We start from the raw sequence: 23,812 nt of genomic DNA on the forward strand, positions 1-23,812 counted from the left end.
GCTTCCAGCTGGCCTGGGCTAGCCGAGGTGCCTGGGCACTGAGCAGCCGTGCTCATGCTCTCGGCGGGGGAGCCGGGCCGCGAGGCCACGCCTCCTCCTGCATCGCCCCGCCCTTTTGCACTGCCGCGCCTCTCTGCATCGCCCCGCCCCAGCCTCAGGGGAGGGCGGGGGCAGGCGGGCCCCGCCGCCTCCCGTTGGCGACGGGCTCCCCCGTTCGCTGTGCGGCGCTCCCTAGGCTTCCCCGCGCGGCTGACGGCGCCGGGCAGCGCGGGGCCGGTTGCGCCTTCGCAAGTAGCGCGGGGCGCGCAGCCGAGGCACCGTGCGTGATCGCCGCCCCGCCTGCGGCACATGGCGCGTTGCGGCGGCGGCTCCGCGCCGAAGGGCCCCGGCCCGGGAGCGACGGAGCGGCAGCGGCTGCGGGAGGCGCTGGCCGAGCAGCTGCGGCGGGACGTAGGCAGGTGAGCACGGGGCGAGGTGGGGTGGCGGCGGTAAGACGGTAACGGCGCTGCTAACGGCGCTGCTAACAGCAAGGGTGCGCTCCCGCAGGCTGCTGGCGGAGGGGACGCGCTCCGACGTGACGCTGCGGGCGGGCGGCGCGGCGCTGCGGGCGCACCGGGCCGTGCTGCTGGCGCGGGCGCCGCGGCTCTTCGCCCCGCTGGGCAGCCCCCGGGAGGCGCTGCGGCTGCGCGGCGTGGGACCGGCCGAGCTCCGGCGCTTCCTGCGGTGAGTGCGCGGCCGCGGCGGGCCGGGCTCCCCGTGCTGCCTGCGGGAACGCCGGCTGGGGGCTCGCCCCTTCCCAGCAGCCTGCGGGACGCCCTCCCGTAGCTGCCCGCTTCGTCACGGGTTTGTAAAGTGCGGGCGGGCTTCGGAATGGGACCGGGGGAAAAGTTGCAAAAACCCCGAATGTGTCCTTTAAACCGGCTGCGGCTGTTGGCACCGCTGAGAGTAGGGCTGCCTGGTGGAAACAGCGAAGGAAGAACTGCTGAGGGGTGCCCGGCCCAGCACAGCGCGCTGGGACGCCAGAGCCAGGAGTACCACGGCGGGGCAGCAAGTGGTGTGAGGGTCGGTGTGCTGCCCCTGTGCCAGCTGTTCGCAGCGATGGGACATCTCATGGGGCTGCCTAAACACTAGGCAGATACCTCTGGGGTGCTGGCTGCTGCTGTACTGAGCACAGCCGTAGGCACTGTCAGACTTAAGAAGACATCAGGATGTGCCTAGAAAACGCGTGCGCTTCTAGGCTTTAGAGAGTTGGCAAGAGGAAGGTGTTGCAGTTGTAGAGTTTAATGCCTAAAATAACATAGGCTGACCTCTCCCTATTGGTGTCATCCATCCTTTCCTTAAAGGTGTAAAGGCAGCAGATGGCTAAAATACGTATTCAGGATATTAAAATTGCAGTAAGTATGAAAGAATACTTTTTGCACTGAGAGCAGCATCTAAAACACAGTCATTGTAGTTGGGCAGGCCGATGAACAAACGGGTGTTTGTCAGTTTCCCACTACAGCCTCAAGCAGGAGCATCGGCCAAGCAGCGAGAAAGAAAACGGGGTTTGTCTTTAGATTTTTCTTAAATTCATCCTTAGTTCAGTTTCATTAATTTGCTTCATATTCGTGTAAGTGGCAGTACAGAAGACTTCCATGCAGAAGCATGACACTGCAAATTAAAAACATATATATTTTAATTTTTAAATTGGGAAATTATTGGGAATAATGATTTCATTACCTGCTGTTATATTATACCTTTGCTTTCTTACTGGTAAGCACTTGATATGTCTACAGTTCATAAACATTTGCTTTCAACTTTGTCTGCATTTGCTGAAAGGCAAATAATGATCTCCAGAGTATTGCAGGTTCTCCAAAAAGTATGCTTTTAAGTCTTGAAAAACATCTTTTGATTCAAAACAGTTCATCTAAATATAAATGTTTTTTAGTTCTTAAAAACTCTTTTTTGAAAAGAGTTCTCAAACCTTTCTAGCCTTAAAGTCAACCTCCACACATACTCTGAATGACATATGAAGTGCATTTTGCAAGACGGTTGTTTCTTCTTCATCTTCAATGCTGTTTGCCACTTCAGCTTTTGAATTCTCTAACTTAGCACACTGTGGAAATGTGTGTCACAGAAAGCACTGAAGTTGGACGGACATAAATGGCTTTAGACCAAGGAAAAGAAGCAGCACTGGTTGAAAAGAGCCTAATTTCGTTGTTGGACTGATGACTTCTGCTTGTAGCGATGGTACTTACAGCTAAGGTATAAATGACTTCGATCTCAGCAAATCCAAAATAATGCCTTGATTTACAGCTTGAGGTTGAGAGGAATCAAGCCTACTTCATCTCCATGCTGAGTTGTAACAAAGACCTTCATAAAGACCCATTCTTGTAGTTGAGCTCCTGAGAGAAAGTTGTAGTCTACAAAAGTTGTAGGTTTTATGGTTATAAATAATGTTCTTCTATCAAACAGAAGTGGAAGCCTAGTGTAGTATTGAAGCATTCATCAAAGCTGTAGAAAAAATCTCATTCCCACTTCCTGTTTGCATTTAGCTTTTCTTTTAGCTTTCCTTTGGGATTTAGGGATTTTTTTTCCCACAAGCTATATTCGGCTCGCACCTCAGCGGGACTTACTTCCTTTGGGCCCCTGTCCCTCTTAATCAGGAGGGACATAAGTTACAAGTTACTTGCGTGCTGAAGGCTGTGCAGCTCCTATTGCCAAACTTCTGAGCACTTTTGAGCAGGGAGGAGGATGTGGTGAACTTCATGATCTTTCTGCACAGCCTCAGCATGAAGTAGGTAGGCAGCTGAGCGCTGGTTTGTTTCTGTCCCTACACCTCACTGTCTGAGGACACCAGGAAGAAACTGTTGGTCACCAGAAGTACAGAATCCGTACTACAGACACTGCTCAACCCCCATTTTGTCAATATGACAGTAATGTACTATTGACTCTGCCCTCCAATAGCTTTCTGTCAAATCTTCAAAAACGCAACCAGAAAAGGTCAGCAACTGCAAGCACGTCACTGTCGCGAGCTTACTGCTCCAGCAGGGTTCTGCAGTCTGCCTTGAGAGGCGAACAACTTAGCATACCCGAAGGACAGCAGTTTGTCACATGTCATTAGATCATTAATATCTTGCCGTCTAAGAGGCAAACTGCTTTTTACCCTTTGTCCCATGAAGGGTAAGAAAGTATGTGAAGTTATATAGAATCCGTATTTTGAGTTGACTACTTGCTGTGGTGAGGATGGTCTGTTGAACTAAAGCATGTTAGGGGAATTTGTTCCTTGAGATTGCTAAGATACGAGAAAGGAAAGTATTCTTTCTTAATAGGTTTGGAACCTACATTTTATTACTTCATACCACTTAAAAATGCAGAAAAGCACAGGTATGCAAAATATATATGCTACATGGTCAAATAGGATCTAGATGAGAGATTAAATTCTATAGATCATCAAGCAGGAGTATGCGGAACATATATACTATGCACACACATACATGTGTGTATGCACACACAAACATCTACCTATGCACACATTAACAGAACGTTTGGTCTTGGCTATGCAGTGCTTTCTTAGCAAGTCTACAGCCTTAACTGTAAATCATCTCAATTCATTGTAATGCCACCGTGCTTTTAGGTACTTTAACTAAAATACTGGTAGAATGGCTTCCAGTAGAGTTCTAGTGGGTAGTTGATTTTTTTTTCTGTTTGTTTGTTTGTTTCTATTTTACCAAGGCAAAGTGAATGCTTCTAATAAATAAAGGGGGTATAAATTATATTTATGGGCATGTGGGAGCTGGGGGCTGTTTTCTTAAATGTTTTTGTTTGTCTTAGTTTGTATTCCCCAGTAAATATTCTGGTGATCTGTGCTCTGGAGTGCAGGTCTGAAACTGAGCATCAAGATGTTATTAATGTCAGGGCCTGCTGTCATCCAGCTGAGGAAAATCTGCCCAAATTCAAAATGAGCACCTCCTCAGCTGATAGACTAGTTAGAAGTTTAGGCTGTTCTGTGCCTGAGCTAGACGTTTTTCCCTGTAGTTGCAGTCTTGATTTGGTAAGTGTTTTAATTTTTAACTACTGTATTTTTAAATATTCATCTGCATGCTGTTTTAGACTAGTATTAGAAATGTTATGAGTAGGAAAGGGGAGGATAATTGTATATCATAACAAATATCCATGTTACATCATATAACCAGAGGAAAAGTTTCTTTACTGGTGTGTGTTACTTTAAAGTGTGCAATATGTATTTTTTCCATTCATACACTTATGTTTATTTGAGATTTTGAATGGCTTAATAATGTCACAGTGTTTCAGTACTGGTTTAAATAAATAAATAAAATAAAAATGGCAATCTGGCATTTCAGTTTGGAAAAGATAGCTTTAGAAATCAAAGTCTAGTTACTACTCTCATTATCTCCCAATATTTGTATTAAAGGGATGTGATTTAAGGAAGGCCAGAAGAGGACCTAATGACAGGATGATGAAGTTAAAAAGCAATAAATATGGATTAAATACAAAGGAATACAGTTGTCATTGTGACGTTTACAGCCACAGGGATCAATGTGCAGCACCAGCAGTTGATTCAAAGTAGATCAGCCAAGGCTTTGACCTTGTTATGTTTGTATAGTTGCATATCAGGCAGTAGAAGGATGCTACATCTAGTATAAGTACAGAGAAAAACATTCTTGAAGGTGAGCTACCAGACAGCGTGATGACAATAATCTTTCTGTAGACTCACCTTTCCTGTATAGAATAAATTTTAGGCTGTAACAACTACCTACAATTAGTACAACAGATGCCCAATAGCATTGTTGCAGTTTTATCTGTCACTTAGTCACACCTCTTGCAATCTCCCTGTTGTCGTGTCTGTCAGAATCTTTCCTGTGTGCAGGGAACAGCAAACAAGCCAGAAGGTGGGGGTACCTGCTAAAATTACATGACCTCAAGCCAACACCACAGAAGGTGATGGTTTAGCTCTATTTTTAGATTGACCGTCTCTTGCATGTGAGGTTTCCATAAAACAGTTGCACCAAATACAACACAATTTGTTTGTGCATATTTGTTCTTTAAATACAGCTAATACACAGTTAAAGTTTGTTTGCTGTGGTTATAAACAGGAGCTAAGCTAGTCACTAAGAATAATCAAACTTTGCTAAAGCAAGCAAGGTGGGAGGGAACGAAATACGTAAGATACTATGTGAAGCTTGTAGACTTTATGCTGTATCCTGTTGTGTGAGTGTTGGGGGAGGGGAATGGGAAGAAAACCTTCACCATGCTGACATGCCTCTTTTACTAAAAAGAGGCTTTCAATGCATGTCAGACAGTCATAATGACAATCTTACCTCCTTTCCACCTACACAGAAACAATGAGTTTCTTTTATTATTTTTTTGATCCATGTTTACATATAATCTCAACTTCTTAGGGAAAGCTGAGAAGTTAAATTGTCAAGTAGCAGTATATTCAGTAGATGTGACATTAGTATCTTGCTTTGGAAAATAAAATATTTTAATGCCATGGATCTACACGTCCCCCACAAGGGAAAAAATCAATTTATGAGAAATGGGCAGAAACCTTTCACTGGGACAATGCTTGCTTAAAGGCCATATTCTTCTTCTGCTAAAATTACTAGTTTTAATATAGAACTGTAAAATTGAAATGGCATCTGCACGAGGCACTGAAGCAGCTGATGTATCTCATGAGAAGAAAGTTACTGAAATACTTGTTGCGATAAATCAATTCAATTAAAATAACCATCTCAGCTACAAAAAGCTAAGAACTGTCAAGCAGATAGTTCTTTTAGCAAATCTAAAGGGAAACAGAAGAATCTTGACGTGATTCAGGTAGGCTGAGGTTGAACATGTGACATGCCTAACTTATGATCACAAAGATGTAGCGCTATAGTAGATTGCTGAAATATTTTAGCAAGCCCTCCAAGGTTAAATGCAGTGCGCAAAAGTGTTTGCTGGAGATTTCAATGCATTAAACCCTGAGTAGGAAACTGTTCAGAGATCTCCTACCTTCTCAGTGTTATTTTATCAACAAAAGTTAACAGATCTTGTTTATTTTGACATTTCATTGTGATGATACATAGCTTTACTGTTTGAGTAAAACTGCATGATACAGTATTTTACACAGGTACAGAAGATATTTCGTGCTAATCTAGCTACTACTTGAAGTTCTAGTAGTATGTGCTATACCAAGTTCTACTGAAAATGGCACACAACATCTGTACAAGTTGGAATAAAAGAAAAACATAGTTTGTTTTATCTGTGTCCATTTATTGCATTATCCCCCACATTACAAGTAAGTATCCTGTTTGGGGCATCTACTTGTTTTGTCCCTTTATTCTAAAGTTACTGCAGTATCTTTTTTTTTTTTTTTTCCCAGGACAATTAAACTGATGTGCTGCCAAACAGCAGAATTACCTCTTTTCATACAGGTCAGACTTCTGTGCTGACGGCTTCATGCTACCTTTAGTATTTCTGATCAAGAATTTTCTGATGGACTTTAGGATTAACAGTTTGTACTGCTAGCTGAACTTAAGAAAAAAAAATCAAGATAGAAAAATGACCCCTCTCTCCTAGCATTAATGACTTGTTCAAGCCTCCTTTGTCATCTCTTTACTAATGCTCTACAAATCTTGGCATATATACAACATGTACAAGATCCTGTTTGTCTAAACACTGATCATTTAAGAACTCGAAAAAAGCACTTATCTAGTGACATGGATGATGTGTATTCATATATAAATATGTATGTGTACATACATATGTGTATACATATGTATGTGTACATACATATGTACACATATATATAAATAAGGAGAATGTGGGTAAGGAGAAGAAAGCTGGTAACTGTTTTTCCAGATGGGCTTTAAGTGAAGGACTCTGTCTTAGAAAGTAGAATCTGCAGTAGGGAGGATTTAAAAGGCTGCTGCCTAACTAGTTGAGAATATGCTTTTAGATTTGGATAACATGGATAACATTTGGATAACATTTAAATCCCGTGTAGTTTCATGCTGGTTTACAACTAGGCTCGGACAGTAAGAGTGGCTGTCCTAACAGGTTTCTGTAAAGTGTGGTGGTGATAGTGTTAATTCCAGTGACTACGTATTCTTGGAAATAACAAAAATGGGTTTCTCATAATTTTAACTATTGTATTTCTTTTAAAATAAAGCCTTTTTCCCACCTCTCTGCTTTTTTGTGTTGTCTCCATGGTCACTAGTGGTTTGGAACATGTCAGTTTGGGATTTTGTTAGTTTTGCAGACGATGGGTGTGACCTACAGTAAGGAAAGGTACTTCTTAACTCAAAGGACCAAAGAAGTGGATTGCAGAATAATTTTTCAGATCTGGAAATCAGTTACTTGTTTTGGTTTAACGGCATATCAGTTTACTTGTTTTATTTGTAGACTTCCTTGTTGTGCTAACTGTTGCCATTTTTATCAACTTAAGCTTACTGGTAACAGAATCACATTCCTGAGGTTTCTGATGTATATTTGAAAATACTCTGAGGATTCCCTAGAGGTTTTTGCCTTATTGCCTAGCTTATTATATTGCCTATGAGTGTGTTTTTCAATTACTGGCAGAAAGAAAGCAAGAACATTACAACAATTATTGTAATGGCAAAGCAGTGTATCTATTATAACCAGTTTTCTTTCTCCCTCAAAGCCAATTTGTACCATCCTTACATGGCAAGTATGCAACAGCAACAGAAAGGTGAAAAAAATAAGTTTTGGCACAAATTTAACCTAATATGTTAAGAATGAGAAGCTGTATCATGAAGAAAAAAAAAAAAAGTTCTACCTAACCCAATCCTTTAAATACAGGAATTACAGAAGAAGATGATTTCTTGATTTCTCTTTATCTCTCCTCTGCCCCTTTACAGCAGTGTTCAAACAGCATCTTCAAATTACTGTTCCCAGTATAAACAATAAATCGTCTTTGCCATGGAATGAGTAGTTAGAGGCAGATCTGCAAGTATATATCTACTGAATCCAAAGTAACTGTAGCCCTTCTGTTAAACTGTGCTAACTTCATCTGTCTGGTATGAAACCACTGATAAAACATGTTATCTGTTCACACTGACTTTTTAAAGCTCCATTAAGTTGCTGAAGAAGAGCATCTTTTCATAAATATGAGATCTCTGCAATCACAGACTGCAGGCTTTGTTAGCCGTTCTAGATCTTGAGCCAAAAATAAGCTGGTAAAACAGATGGGAAAGTGAGAAGCTGGAATTACTGTATGGGCAAAGTAAAATCCTTCGGGTAATCTGAACTGATAACATTTTCATGCTTTCAAGCACTTCCTCTGAAATTAAAACATATATCTCTAAAACTTGCTATGGTTCTGTACCTGTAGCCTTGATGTTAGAAGGTCTTTATATTTTGATTTTTTAAATTGATTTACAAAGGACAATCAAATATCAAATGCCTTTTCTTAGTCATGCTAAGATTTATAAAATCAGTGATCTATTATTACTAACACAATTTGCTTCTGCTTTTGCCTGTAGTAGGTGATGATTATAGTAGATGAGGTATGAAGAGCAGATGAAAATTTTGTTAATTGAAAAAGTTGATGGGGATAAACCTTTGTTCCCTGTAACCTGGCAATACATTTTATTTGTAATGCCTGTTTATGCTTTTTGAAGCATTACAGAAATGCATTTGTTTTCAGAGAGAGGTGTTGTTTCAATGATTAAGTGCTGTACTGTCCAGCTTTTTTCTGTTCATGAACTTCATCAGATAAAATACATGTCATTTTAGACCTTTTGTGTTGGTCAATTAAAACATTACATGAGTAAACTCAGTGTCATCTTCTAGGCTTGTATATTCATCTGATAAAAATCTTCAAGAATCAGAGGAACTGGCTATGATGAAAAAAGTACTGGAACCCAAATTAATGCAAGAAAACAACATTGCTGCTCTTCAGAACACTCAAACAGATGTAAATTGTCTTGGAGATGACGAAAGCACAGCAGCTGAACAGAATGCTCCAGGTGGAGCTGTGCAGGAAGAAGTTGCTTATGTATCTTGTATTGAAGAGGAAATTTCAGAAGTAGCCATTGATGCAGAAAGCAACAAAGCCATGGCAGGTAGGTTTGGTATATTTTTCTTAGTTTTATTGTTGTTTGTTTTTTCCTTTTAAATAATTATCCAAAGATTTATACAGATGTAAAAATGAGGGAAGAGGTTAAAGCTATTGTTATAACAACCTACATGGATATTCTTTGCTATACCTCGGTCTCTCACACTTTGAAAAAATGAATTGCTGGAGAAGTTTGGCAGGAACAGTTCCCTACCAATGTCTAGCAGAAATCTGAAAGGACATGCCAGGCATTGGGCGTGTACGTCGTCATTGCGTCCTGTCTTTTCTCTGTAATGCAGCAAACTTGAGTCCTGAGCATGTGGGACTTGCACAGAACACAATCTCTCCATTCCTTTCCTTTTCTAGCAAATTATACAAGTTCCACTGTGCTTTATTTCGTGACGAATATGGAATCTTTCGGAGCCTTTCCTACTACAACTGTGAACTAAGTCTGTAACTCCAGGAAACACACGACTGCATCCACACTAGAGGTGTTGGCTGCTGCAGCTGTGACGTTAGGGTAGGATCAAGCAACTAATCTGGTAGCACTACATGATCCTACCCTTCTTCAAAGTCAACTTTTCTTGAACACTGAAGTACCAGATCTTAGCAGAAGAAATGAACTGGGTACATAATCTTACAAAACAGTCCCTGTAACACTCTTATGCTGTAGATATCAAATGTGAAGCACTGGTTATTTCCCTGAATCTCTGCTTACAATGACAAGTAAAACACATGTTCCATTGCCGGGTCTGAAAAACCTTGCAAGGAAAAATCTACCTTGAATGTGCAATGTTAGAATCTGACACCATGTAAATCTTTTTCTCACTAATACTTCCAATTGTATCCTAACAATAGTCTAGTATACACTGAACGAGTGAAAATAGCCACTTCTCCCCACCTCCAGGTGATTCCAAGCTAGAAGCTGCATCTGTGTTAGGAGAAGACTTAGTGAAGCTCTACAAGAAGCATTGTTGTCCAGATATTAATATTTGCGTAGAAGGCCACAACTTTCAAGCTCACAGGTATATAAACAACTTTTCTTCTAAGATTGCCATTGTAAACTCATATAATGAGTATATTGTCTTGTATAAATACTAGGTAGGCTTTCTTTGCTAACTTCTTAAAATTCGTCTGTACTCTCTGAAGAAAATGAAAAATCTATTCATAAACTTCAGCTATTTTATTCGGCTACTAGTGCTGAATAAAATTACCATACAGGTAGAAGTCTTCTGGAGTTGAAATTACTTCATTTTTTTCTGCTTTTCAGAATCTGTGCATCACAATCTGATTTTACTTTGATTACTTAAGTCATGCGGATGTAAAGACTGTTGAGCTGTCTTCAGGAAGTCATCAGTCTTTATTGGGTGTAAAGTCCAAGACCATTTAACAACTTTGGCTCATTGGACTTCTGTAGGTCGGGAAAGCAAATTATAGGGGCAGTATCACTCTTGTCTTCCCTGTACATTTGGTATCAGTCTGTTTGCATTTAATGTTTGAATTTGAAGTAGCAAACTGGAGAGCCTGTATTTTGTTTACTTTATGTATATAAATAACAGAGAAATGATCAAAAACCTCCACTATTTTTAGTATTTTCTCAACACAAAACCAGTGTGGGGTGTTGTATTACTGGCATCATAAATATCTTTACAGAAGAAGTATCTTAACAGTGGTGATGGTGGTGTTTTATGGTTTTTGGTTTTTTTTTGTTTGTTTTTAAATAATTAATTCTGTTATATTTTAGACTCCCAGAATGGAGTGTAGTTAGGAATGGAGTGTAGTTAGGCATGGTTTTAATTCTGGTCTACACTATAAGAAGGCATGTTCTTAGAGCTGAAACTTTGAGAAACAAATATTTCATTGCAAAAGAAAACTTGACAAAGTATTCCATTGTCAGAGCTTCTTTAATTTAGGCCACTTACTGCCTGGAGCAATGTATGTAGTCTAACCAGAAAAAAAATATGGCAGTAAATCATAGAGGAAACAAGGAAGTTCTAAAACAGGCACAAAAGTTGCTTGTTTTAACACCACAACATATGAATGGTAGGAGTGAATAACGGAAAGCTAATTTTGGGTATAATTGCGAAAGCACCAGTATGATCTATTTTGAAGTTTGTTGTTGTTTTTGTTTGTTTGTTTTTTTGTTGTTGTTGTTGTTTTTTAATTCTAAGACTGGAGACAGTTTAAGCTCCCACCCTCCCCCACGCAGTCATCTCCATATTCTTTACTTTCTCATGAAGTCTGATGACCTTCCAGTAGACTTTGCACAGTGTAAGGAGCAGTGCTCTGAGTGAGGTGCCAAGTTTTGTCTTACTGGTGCTGTGCTGTATCATTACAGTTCCGTGTAGCAACACAACTTGTTCAGTAATAAACTTGTGGCACAAACCATGACAGCAGGAAAGCGCAGATAAATTTACTTCAAGTTCATGTGATATCTTGATATATTTCATAAGTTAAATTTTTATCAATGCCATATATTTAGGTAATACGTATTTGTCAATATTTTGCTAAGTAGCCATCTAATTTAAAACAAATCTTGGAAATAACCACTTAACTATGTCTTTGTAGTTGATTGAGCCCTGTTTATTACTAAAAATTATTTGGAATAGAATGACAAACATCCCTATGGTACTGTGTTCTAACTTTCAAAAACAAGATAGTATGGTATGTATTTTTGAATTTCACGGGGTTTCAAGGGTTGTTTTTTTTTCAATTTCAAGGGTTGGTTTTTTTATTGTCTTTGAAGGAAGTAGAAGGAAATTGGATGAGCCCCTTTATTATGAAGTTAGGCTTTTTGAATATAAAATACAGGACAGTAAGTCTAAACAGGACTGATAGCTCTTCTCAAATAGTGCTGGAAACGCACATCAAGTTGTTGGATTATGTTGTTATTAAGTTTGTTTGACTTTTAGTATGTGCTGGTAGGTAGCCAGCCAATTTTGAGTAAGAGAAGCTTTATACTTCTCTTTTCATTTTAATAAATAGACATTTTGCAGTATAAAGAGAAATTGATACAGAGGTTCAGGATATAACTATTTGGCCTAAATGGTGCTGTGAAAACAAGGTAATTTACTGTTACTTGGTAAATAAAACAGAAGAAATACACTTGCAATTTCATGTTATATAAAAGGAAAATGCTTGTGACAATAGATTTCCTTTATGTGAATGTCAAAGTCATACTAGAAAAAAGCTGTAGCTGAGAAAAATTTGGAGTACTGCTTTTGTTTTTTCTTTAGCATATTTTAAAATTTCAAACATACTGGAAGAAAAGGCATGCAGTATACAGGTGACACCTTAATGCGTAAAGGGCAAAGATTTAAGTCAATGTTATCAGAGTCTCATAATAAATATTTGTATCTAGTGGAATAATGTTTACTTTTTCTCTCTCAGGGCCATTTTATGTGCCAGATCTCGTTACTTTGCTGCTATGCTGAGTGGAAGTTGGGCTGAAAGCTCCCAAGAGCACATCACTCTTCAAGGGTAAGTGTTGTCTTTGCAAGTTGTGCAGGAGCAAAGGTAGGCGATTTAAAATCACTGCAAATATGCAGCAAGTGTGCTGTGTATAGAGCAGTGGAGATTAATCTGCCTTGACATTTTTGTTCAGCCTGATACATTTCCTGACTACCGTTTTGACTTCAGTATGAAACAGTGTATGTAATATATTCGTTAATGCTGTCAGATGGCTCAGGGAAGAAGTCTTTATCATCAACAAAAGGGTACTAATCCTTTTTTTTTTTCTGGAGAGTATATCTTAGTATTTACAGTCTATTTAACACCTCTTCTCCTGACTTCAAGTTGTAGACGTCATGAAAAGCATCAGAAATGGATGAAGTGTAATACATTTTCATAATTATTTGTACAGTACTTTTATTGATGTAAAGACAAATAAACAATTATATTTCCTATATAGTTTAATAATGATAATTCAGGATCATACACTAAGATAATTTTGACTAGTGTGCTTGTTCACAATGGCTTTCTTTGTAAGTGCTGAAAATAACAGAGCAGTCAGCACAGGATAAATAGTTAAGACTTTGTAGATAACCCAGGTACTGCCATGTTAGTTCTTTTTAGTATCAGAAAAAACATTTGCAATAGTTTAAATTACCTTTAAAAGCAAACTAATAGTGCTACTTCTACATGTTAGCTTTTTTAATTTAAGCGTGGTGTTGGCTCACTCAGCTTTCTTCAGAAAGAACTGTGTACCTTACAGTGCTGCAAAGTATAATTAGTTTGTGTTAATATAAAATCGCTTCACCAAGCGATGCTTTCTTGTATTTTCATCATTTTAATTTTCTGTCTGTGCAATAATACTGCTGCAAAATCAGGCAGGTTATCTGTTCGTTTGGTTATAACTTTAATGCTCATAAAAACAATACATTTTTACTTGATTGTTTGGCTTTTATACTGTACTTAGAATGCTTTAGAGGCTGTTCGTCAACAATTGCTCTAGTACTTACAATTCTCTCACTGCAATTGATATCTTTATATGTTAATTTCTGGTTAAGAAACTTTAATCCTTATTTTTCAGTAAAGAATTTCTCCTGAGAGGTACTTAATCTTTTTATTAGTATGTTCTCATTGCCATTGTCTCATAATTTCTGGTATTAAGAATCATGTCAATTTATTTTACCTTTTCTGATTCATTTTTCTGCTAGGTACAGATTTCCGTGCTGTCTTTTTAAACATTTATAAATAAAGTACACATGGCATGTTCTGAAATAATGAAAATTCTTCATAAGAAAACAGCTGTCAAGACTGAGGAAAATTTCTTACTGATTTTATGGCTATCATGTGCTAAGAGAGAGAGATAACTGTGTTGGTTTTGCTTCTTAGTATGTTGCAACAATTTTTTTCTTTTGTTTTTATTCATCAATGTCTGTTGCTTAAACATGTCTAATGTTTTAACTCAACTCAATCTGCATGCCTAATTTCTACTTCTGTACATAGCCCTTGTGGGCTCTAAAAATTGCACATGGAGTTGTACGTACGTAAGTAGATCAATGTATTTTTCAGGAGATTGTGTACACCATTTAAAATAGACATTCCGTGCCTTTCCCCATAATGGTGCTGGGAGGATGGAAGGATGCAAATGCAGCTCTGTGAAGGACTTCCAGATTTCTTTATCTGAATCTAGCCATAAAGAATTTTTCTAAATATTCTGAAATGCAACATTCCTACCTAGCATTGTCATAAAACTACTAAATCTATTTTTATTGCAGGAAAAGCTTAAATAGATTTGTAAAAGTAATGAATTAAAAATATTATAAAACAATTTTGAAATACAGACTTAGTAATTGACTTACTAGTAGTAAAGGGCTTAGAGAAGATTTGTTTTTAAAATCCTTTCTGCATATTATCAGCATAAGTAATCTAGATATTTAGGTAATTACATCAAATCTTACTAGTAGATGGTAATAGTCTTCTTATGACTAATTTCAAAGATTTAAAGTACTGCAAAATTTCAGCAAGACTACTGAGTAACAAAGTTCAGCCAAAATGTTGATAATTCAGATAATTTTACATTGCAGTGATCTTTAGGATTATCAGGTCATTACCTTCCATTGGTAAGGCTGGATGATGTATTCTGATTAATGTATTTTGGCTAACAAATGTGGTACTTGTTCTGAACTTGTCTCTATTTGTATTTTTTTTCTTACTTTTTTTTCAGCATAAACCATATAGAAATGAGTGTCATCTTGCATTTTATATATGGAGCTATTCTGGACTTCCCAGATGAAGTTGATGTTGGGTATAAGTCAACTTTTATTACTTTTAATTGCAGTTCGTGCTTGTTCTATATTTTTCTCAGTTAAGAGTCTAAAGGAAAAAATGTCTTGTAGAATATAAATAAGACAAAGATGTCAAATATAATGATCATTACACCTAAACATACTTGAGGAAAATCCAAAAATAGAGCTGTTGAAGAAATACTGTTTATTCAGCAGCTACTGGAAAAGATAGGCCAGACGCTTTTGGAATATTAATGAGGACAGTGAAAAACATGAGGGAGTTTTATACCATAATAATGTACATTTTGCTTGTACGTTCCTTTTAGCTTTCAGAACAACATCCACAGCATGTAAAATATGTAAGAGTTATTATTTGGAATGTATTTTGAAACAAGCATTTGATGCAAAGGCTAAGTAATTAGTCTTAGATCCATAAACGATGATATATATAGCAACTAATGTAATTGCTGGCATTTTATTCTGTTAAAGTTTTTAATCCCAGTTTTATGTTGCTATTGTACAATAATCCTGTATTAGTGAAATAAGATCTAAAATGTTTGAATTGTCTTCTGAAATAATTCATACACTAGCTTTTGAACTCTGCCAAAAAAAAAAAATACATCTGAAAAACTACGTTGAAAAACTACAGCTTCTCAGTGCTAGAAATTGTTGGTCAAAGTTTACATGTAGATTTAAAATGTGGAACTGTTTACAATGTGCTCCCCAATGTCAACTTTTATATAATGAATTTAGATAATAATCAATACCTTTTTTTCTATATAAATTATTAATAGTTTGCTCACTGTGCTTTCTAGTATATGAAAGGGGCACAGTTCTCAGATACTCTGTCATTGCTAACATTTTATGTAACCCTTGGACAAATTACAGAATGCCAAAACTCCACTGGCACAAATATCTTTTCTACTTGTTACTCTTAAATAGAGGAACTGAGAGTCTTTTAAACTCAGCCAGTAGTTGAGCCTTACTTTTATATGGAAATGTGGTACCACTCTCAGTGGCTGCGAGATTATTTTTAGGTCTGTACATGCTTCTGTTTGAAGATTACTCTTTGGCAAGTTTCACATTTGGTTATCAATCTGTTTTTCTGCAGTAACTTCTGACTGAATAAAGAGGTGAAAATAGTGTGTAAATTGTAAGCAAAATGTATATATCAAAATGATTTTTAATTTCTATTGTTTCTGCTTTCTCTTTAGTCGCATGTTGGGCATTGCAGATATGTATGGGCTAGATGGGTTGAAAGAAGTAGCTATCTACATTTTGAAGAGAGATTACTGCAATTTTTTCCAAAAGGTATGTCAGTTCTCATGCTACTTTGTGAATTGTAAAGCCTAGAGAAAGAATTTTGATTCTATTACTTACAGATCATATTGATGAGATACTTAATAACCATGTGGTCCAAGGGTTACCTTAAGTCAGCAGAACCTATTCATATGTGTAAATCTGTTAAATTCAGTAGCACTGATGATGGGAGTAAGGCCTGTGGTATCATCCACCTATTTATAGAAACTTGTAAACCACAACTGATGAAAAGCAGCATTCCATCCCATGAACTAAACATATTAAATTACACTGAGTATAACTTAATACATTCCATGGCATATGTAATTGTTCTTAACAGAAGTAGGAATATGGAAATACTATATATGTGCGTAACAGATTTCATGGGCATATAGTTCAAATCTATTTCTCTCCAATAAAAAATAGTTTAAAAACAAGCAACAGCTTGGAGACAAGCATTTTTACGCATTAGGCTCATTAAGCTGAATGCTACTTTGTTGACCTGTGAGGAAACAGATGACTTCCCTATTCCATATTAAGGCAATCAAACTTAAATACTGTGGCGGCTAACAGTAGCTCTGTTTGAACTGTAGATTTGGTACTTCTGTACAGTTTCTCCATCTCAGAATGTGTAATAATTGTGGTGATTTTATAACAATTCCAGCCTATTCCTGGAAAACAGCAACCTGTACTAGAATGCATGGCTATTGCTCATTCACTGGGAGTGGAAAGCCTATATGCTGCCTGCATGAAGTAAGTAAAACAAATTAAGTTATGGTTTATGTTTTTCATTTCTCTACTTTCTGTTCAAATGATTTTCCCTTGAGAGATTGGGTTTATTTTGACATTAACAGTTCACGTTTAAAACATTTTTCCTCACAATACGTTACAGGGATCACATACACTAGCAAGTGAAGATGGAACATTTTTCATCTTTCTTATTTAAGACTCTTTTTTTTTTTTTCAACAGATGGGTGGGAAAACATTTTGCAAAATGCTTGTCAGAGAGAAGCTTTGCCAGTTTACCTCCTGAACTTCAGAACAACTGTCTTGTTACGTTGATTAAGTCTTTGGTAAGTAGTATATAGTGTATTTTATATAAAAACAGTGGTGTAAATTTTTTGCTTATTTAGCTGTAGAGTGCAATTTAAGAAATAATAACAGCAGTATTTTAGATCTGTAGTACATACATACTTCATAAAAGTTCCCATTAAAATAACAATTTAAGAAACAGATTTTGATGTGCAGATGTAGTTGCTATGCTTCATGGAACACAGTCTAGTGAAAATCACATGGAAGTCCAGCATAATAATACAAAAGGAGTTTATGAAACACAGCTCTGACATCACAGCACAGCATTCATTACATATTCAGAGAGTGAGGAGCAGCAAATTGCTATATCAAATTTTATGTTAGGTAGCGGCACGCATTGTTTGTGGTTGTCTACTCCTCTTTGCCTATGTTTTAATTTGGAAAATAATACCTTCCTTTTTCCCAGACTTCAGGTGATCACTGGCTATCAGTGATAACAAACCATCCGTTTAAATGCCAGCTATCGTTCAAAAAGAAAGTAACAGTATAGTATACATATCTTCAACTTCACGGGTGACAGTACTGAATTGGTCCCCTCACAGTTCAGAATTCATTGTTTGTAGCATGTATTTACATTGTTCCAATTTTGATCTGCCTAAATGTAAATATTTTATAATTGTCTTTGTGTATAAAACTATCGTCAGTGCTGACTTAACAGATCTAGTTCAAATCAGTTATTTTAACAGGAATTTGGCCCAGTAATTAGCCTAGAAATAGAGTGAATTGCTGTAGAAATATAAAGAGCAGGTAAAGGAGCTAAAGATAAATCTGGACAGCTGTTGTCAGGCATAACTGTATGTGTGTGTATATATAAATACAACTAATGTGGATTGGCATGCACAAAGTTTAATCTAACTAGCTCAGCTAATGTTCACAGGACAATTTTTGTTCTAGCATACACTAGACAGCTGAGTATATACGGTCTCCAGAATGCTTGTGTATCTCATGCTGAAGTTGTTCTTGTGTCTTGTTACTCTTATCCAAGGTAACTAGCTTAGGTATGTCTGACAAACATACCCCTTAGCTCAAGAGATGTACTGTAAAATAATTCTGTCCAAGAACTGCCCCTTGCTGAAAGTGCTGTGAAGGCTTATTGGGGCCTTTCTGGATGATTTATCAAGAGAGTACTTACCCCATCAAGTGCTGAGGCCAGTAGGTCAGCTGTAAGCAGTGGCTGCTAGTCTGTATTCAGGTGAAGGCCTGAAAAACAAGAGATTTCAGATCTATGTGGCTGTACCAGGAGAAGCTTGTGAGTATCCACAGCTATAATAACCAGTCCTTCTACCAGCATGCATCAACTTTTAACAGAATATAGTAGCTATGGCTTTTAAGATAGTAGGAGTGTTTTGCCATTGTATGAAATCAGTACACTCATTTGTTCCCAGAATATGTGTGTAGCTTTGTGGTACTGATTTTGTGTTGAAATACATGAGCTATCTTGAAGCTACCAGCTTTCAAAGAACCTGTGGCACTTGGTACTGCTCTAGCTGTGTATCTAGCCTCTCCAGAACATTTTGGAGTCCAGACTGAAGTGTATTTTGGTTCCCATTTTACTGAGTTAGCATTTTTGTTGGTGGCTCTTTGCAAGACTCACCAATATTTTATAGACTGAAGCCTAGAAAACTTTTCTAATTGCAATTCTAATTGCATAAGCCTCATCTGCCCACAGAACAGTTCTGATGAGTGATCATCTAATTCCGAGCTCTTAAGATACCCAGTCCACTTGTGGAATTCCCACTGGAATTTTTAAAACTAAGAATCTGCAAAAATGCTTCAAGTTGCTTGAGGGAGAGACAAGAAGGCTAACATTAATTTTGCAGGAGCTGCCCTATGTTTTGCAATCCTCTAAGTTCTCTGTTGTAGAACTTTTTAACAGTTACACCGAGTTAAACAGTATGACTCTTGAGCCTGCCATTAATCAATCTTGCAAATGTCAAAGCTTATAAATACAGGCAACCCTTAGAGGACAAAAAGGGACAAAGAAAAGGAGACTGCTGACTGGAAAATCTCTGGGCAGCCACAGTGACAAGCACAGCAATGTTAAAAGGGGAGTGCAGCTTAAAACACCATCCAGGTACTACCCCCGAGTCTCAATGAGATGTCAGAGATTTACACTTTTATAGGCAAGTAAAGTGGACACCATTTTAGAATGATTAGGAGAAACATTATAACAAGAGAAGTAAAACTCAGATAGGGCCCCTCCTGCCAAGGGCTGGTTTAATTAGATGTCAATGACAGCATTTTGTGTTTCAGTGGACGTGTCTGAAGGGGGTGAATGCTTATTGCCTTACAAGCAGGGGCGAATCCTGGACAATTTCAAAAGCTTGCAATTGAGTCCAGTGGGAGCAAGATCAAACCATAAACACATGCTTAATCCTTAATTTACCTTAAATGCATATAAACAAACTTGTTTTACCCGCAGCTGAGTAAAATAATAAAACACATAGTTGAACAGTGGCTGTTCAACAGCATAACAGATGTTATGCTTTAACTGCAATATGCATGAAGAAAATCCTCACTGCTTTTTAATTGCATGGGCCAAACATGGTTATAATCTGAATTTACGGTGTTGGGTTTTTTTTGTGTGTGTGTGTCAAATATTTATCTGAATTGTTGCTTTCTCCACTGTTGATCTGGATAGGCTGGACCGATGGGCTGAGGTCAACTGCATGAAGTTCAACAAGGCCAAGTGCCGGGTCCTGCATCTGGGGCGTAACAACCCCAAGCAGAGCTACAGGCTGGGAGATGAGTGGTTGGAAAGCTGCCTGGCCGAGAAGGACCTGGGAGTACTGGTTGATAGGCAGCTGAATATGAGCCAGCAGTGTGCTCAGGTGGCCAAGAAGGCCAACAGCATCCTGGCTTGCATAAGAAGCAGTGTGGCCAGCAGGTCTAGGGAGGTGATTGTCCCCCTGTACTCGGCTCTGGTGAGGCTGCACCTCGAGTACTGTGTTCAGTTTTGGGCCCCTCGCTACAAGAAGGACATGGAGGTGCTTGAGAGAGTCCAGAGAAGGGCAACAAAGCTGGTGAGGGGTCTGCAGAACAAGTCTTACAAGGAGCGGCTGAGGGAGCTGGGGTTGTTTAGCCTGGAGAAGAGGAGGCTCAGGGGAGACCTCATCGCTCTCTATAGGTACCTTAAAGGAGGCTGTAGAGAGGTGGGGGTTGGTCTGTTCTCCCACGTGCCTGGTGACAGGACGAGGGGGAATGGGCTAAAGTTGCGCCAGGGAAGGTTTAGGTTGGACGTTAGGAAGAACTTCTTTACCGAAAGGGTTGTTAGGCATTGGAATGGACTGCCCAGGGAGGTGGTTGAGTCGCCATCCCTGGAGGTCTTTAAAAGACGTTTAGATGTAGCCCTTAGTGATATGGTTTAGTGTAGGACTTGTTAGTGTTAGGTCCCAGGTTGGACTCGGTGATCTTGGAGGTCTCTTCCAACCTAGACGATTCTGTGATTCTGTGATTCTGTTACTGATCTTACCACATCATTTATTAGTGACCTGCTAGATTATGTTGAGTAGAGCTGTCAATCCATCCTAATGTGGATCCATCCTAATAAATTGCAAGTTCATTTTAAGCCACATATCAGCCAGTAGAAGTTGCCCTTGGTTACTGGGTTGATGAGGCAATGCAAATGCTTAGACAGGTATGAAAGAAGCAAAAGAATTGACCAGGGGAGTAGATATTAGGAATTTGGTTTTCTTTTCTTTCAAATTTACCTATAAACATAACAGTTGTGCTTCTTACAGAAATGTCAGTTAAAAAAGAAGATAAGTTCTCCATATGAGAAGACAGATATTTGATGTCTCCATTAAATAAGGCAAAAGGATTCATAGCTATGAAAATGCTTGGATATTTATGTATTCCGAATGCTGGACCATCCACAATCACCTAAAATATTCACTTATGCATTTTATTAAAGAATTTATTATGTCTTGCAGTGACCTAGAATGATTTTCTCTGTTCAGTAATATCGTATCAGGTGAGATTTTTTTTAAGGACTGCAGTATGTATGTAATGACAGTTGGAAAATACAATAAAAGCTACTGAAAACTTTACTGCCTAACTTCAGTAGACAAAACAGAGCAACAGATTATTTTTTTTTTCCTCTTTTAGTTTCGAAGGTACCTATAATGTTCAGAATTATCAAAAGCCAAATTTATTTTTTAAAAGGGAAATGAACATATCATTGAATCCTTGTATAAGTACTCAGGAAATGAACAGAAGCTATTTTATAAGCAGCAATTCTTTAGGCAACAGGCTAATCTCTGTTTTTATTTTCTAAGAACCACAAGAATGCTGCTTTCCTTTTGATGGAAAGTGACCGGCTGATCAACAGTCTTCCCCAAGTGAAGTGGACGGAGGCAGCTGTGGCGGTGGCATCTAGGCTACAAGAAGAATGCATAACATTTATTGTGGCAAACTTCCTACATGTAGTACAAAGTGAAGCCTTCCATACTTTGTTGCAGGTAAAAGTGCCCTCAAGTTACTCTGTGTTTCCAAGTAAACTGAATCATATCAGGCTTTGGATAGTTCAGGCTGTTAAATAACTGCAATAGTTTCAACTTTTGCTTTAAAATACAGTAATACGGGAAAAAAAGGCAGCATTAAATTTAAATGTTATAAAGCATTATTAAGGGTTAATACTGCATTTGGCTATGTGCCTCAGCTAAGACAAGTGTTCACACAGAATTTAGTGGGACAATTTCTATGTTGCAAAGAGATAGTAAGTATGTACATAAAATTCCCAAAAACTTTCCTATCTTCAGCCCCGCAGATTACAACAGGTATTTACAGGAATGATTATAAGTATTAGTATACTCAAACTTCAACTGATCTTTGTTGCAAGTTACTGGCTATGCTGCAAGTCCTAGTTAGAAAATACCTGTTTATAGAGGGAGTTCATTGCTCCAATGAAAAGTTTTGTTTATTTGTTTAATGTGTAGAGAATTTTAGATATGGAGATGCTAGAACATTTTGTCTTTGAATTTATAGTTAGATGTGGCTGTAAATTCATCACAGCATGTTTATTCCTAAAATTTGGATTAGCAAGAGTTCTCAAGATTATTTGTTAGAGGCCTGGAGTGGGATGTGTGTGAAAGGAATACACAGGAATGGATACTCAGCTTTTGGAAGGCTTCCCGCACCAGCGTGATAGCAGACCCTTTCTGTTCAGTAATGCTTTTGCATAGTGCGCACTCTTTTGTTTTAAATGGCTGCCTTTTGTTGTTTCCTCAGGCTCAGGCAATGAGCAGCAAACCTGACCTTCTCGAACTAATCTTTAATGCAATTGAAAAAAGTATTAATAACGAAAATAGCTGCTTTCTTCTTGTAGCTGTGGATACATTGCTGGACTCTGCAAATGTGAAGGAGATGGTAGGTTTTGCCATGTGCAGTGTCTGTAGGATAAACTATTCTAGTCTTTTCACTTGAGGGTTCAAATCATGTGATGCACTTTGAGCTCAGGTTGGAAGTGCCCAAGACATTGGCATTTGTTTACTGGATATTAACATTTTTCTTTTAAAGAGAAACCATATATATGGCCATAAAAAAAAAAAAAGTATTACTAAGTCCCATGGGCACCATTTGCTCTGTTGATCTTTACTATCACTTTAAATTTGTGATGAGGAAAAACTTACCAAAATGTTTCATTACCTGAAACTTAAAGGGGAAGAGAGTTTAATTCTCTATTTCTCTATATAGCTAACCCCCTTCCACATTTTCTAAAAGTCACAGCTACATCTGGGTTTAAGACTGTCCTCTGAAGCAAGGGCTGCCTAATCTAGTGAGTGTGTGTTGGACTGGGGGGAAGTGTCAGTCTGTGTGTATGTAACATACCATGTATATGCCCACAGTCTAAATAATGAATAAAGATATTTAAGCTGTGGTTGACTGTAATGCTGGGGATAACTCATGAATAATATGACATACTGATTAAAATCTGGAATGATGCTACAAGCAAAGAATGAAAAATAAATGCAAAATGAATTACTGCAATCTGGTGCTATTGTAGATCATCTTGGTAAAAGCAATGAAAATTTAATCAGATACATTATTTTTCCCTAGAGTATTTGACCTTGCTGTGACACAGCTGACAGTGAAGAGCTATTAAGGGGTTCATTTAAAAAAAACAGGAAAAAGGAGAAGGAAAAAAAAGGAATGCAGTGTTTTCTAGTGCTTTAGTATGCCTTGCAGTGATTTGGTATCAAAGCATTATAAAAATTACCATGGTGGGCAATAATCCTTCAAAAACAGCATCCCCATCTACCAGGCCATTATAAAATATAAGTGATGACATCATTGATCTAGCTTAGGGAGTAAGTAGATTCTGCAAGGAATAATGACTGGTTGCTATGACAATCTGCCTCTCGCCAGCTGCTGATTTGTTACTTGAACACAGGGTTTTACGTGCAAGATCCAGGCTCTGCGTGATAAGCTCTGGGTCTTCCTGGTTCAGTCTTTTTATGCTGTTCGTCACACAGAAAGCTGGAAGCTGATGAGACCAGACCATCAACAGAAAATACAAGCAGGTATGTCTGGCATCAAATGGCATTAAAATTTTTTAGCAATCTGTTTAGCAGATAAAATGTAGGTGGTATTGTGGAGCCAGATACAAATTAAAGCACAGTTTGTG

At 38.3% G+C, this 23,812-nt stretch overlaps 1 protein-coding gene across 4 annotated transcripts in view; it reads left to right on the forward strand.

Annotated features, from left to right (window-relative positions):
* Positions 1 to 153: 153 nt before the first annotated feature.
* BTBD8 (BTB domain containing 8) overlaps positions 154 to 23,812 on the forward strand; it is a 35,582-nt gene continuing 11,923 nt past the window's right edge. The window contains exons 1-12 of one of the 4 annotated variants that reach the window (XM_048067105.2): positions 154 to 458; positions 547 to 723; positions 8,800 to 9,071; positions 9,972 to 10,089; positions 12,455 to 12,544; positions 14,736 to 14,816; positions 16,011 to 16,107; positions 16,760 to 16,848; positions 17,066 to 17,168; positions 21,465 to 21,647; positions 22,417 to 22,554; positions 23,579 to 23,708. In XM_048067105.2, the coding sequence (XP_047923062.1) occupies positions 349 to 458; positions 547 to 723; positions 8,800 to 9,071; positions 9,972 to 10,089; positions 12,455 to 12,544; positions 14,736 to 14,816; positions 16,011 to 16,107; positions 16,760 to 16,848; positions 17,066 to 17,168; positions 21,465 to 21,647; positions 22,417 to 22,554; positions 23,579 to 23,708 (1,588 nt within the window). In that variant the 5' untranslated portion in view covers positions 154 to 348. The remainder of the gene's footprint in view (positions 459 to 546; positions 724 to 8,799; positions 9,072 to 9,971; positions 10,090 to 12,454; positions 12,545 to 14,735; positions 14,817 to 16,010; positions 16,108 to 16,759; positions 16,849 to 17,065; positions 17,169 to 21,464; positions 21,648 to 22,416; positions 22,555 to 23,578; positions 23,709 to 23,812) is intronic. The other 3 variants (XM_048067107.2, XM_067001586.1, XM_048067106.2) reach the window with 3 other exon arrangements.

The sequence above is a fragment of the Anser cygnoides genome, chromosome 8, assembly GCF_040182565.1.
Source record: "Anser cygnoides isolate HZ-2024a breed goose chromosome 8, Taihu_goose_T2T_genome, whole genome shotgun sequence".
Lineage (NCBI taxonomy): Eukaryota > Metazoa > Chordata > Aves > Anseriformes > Anatidae > Anser > Anser cygnoides.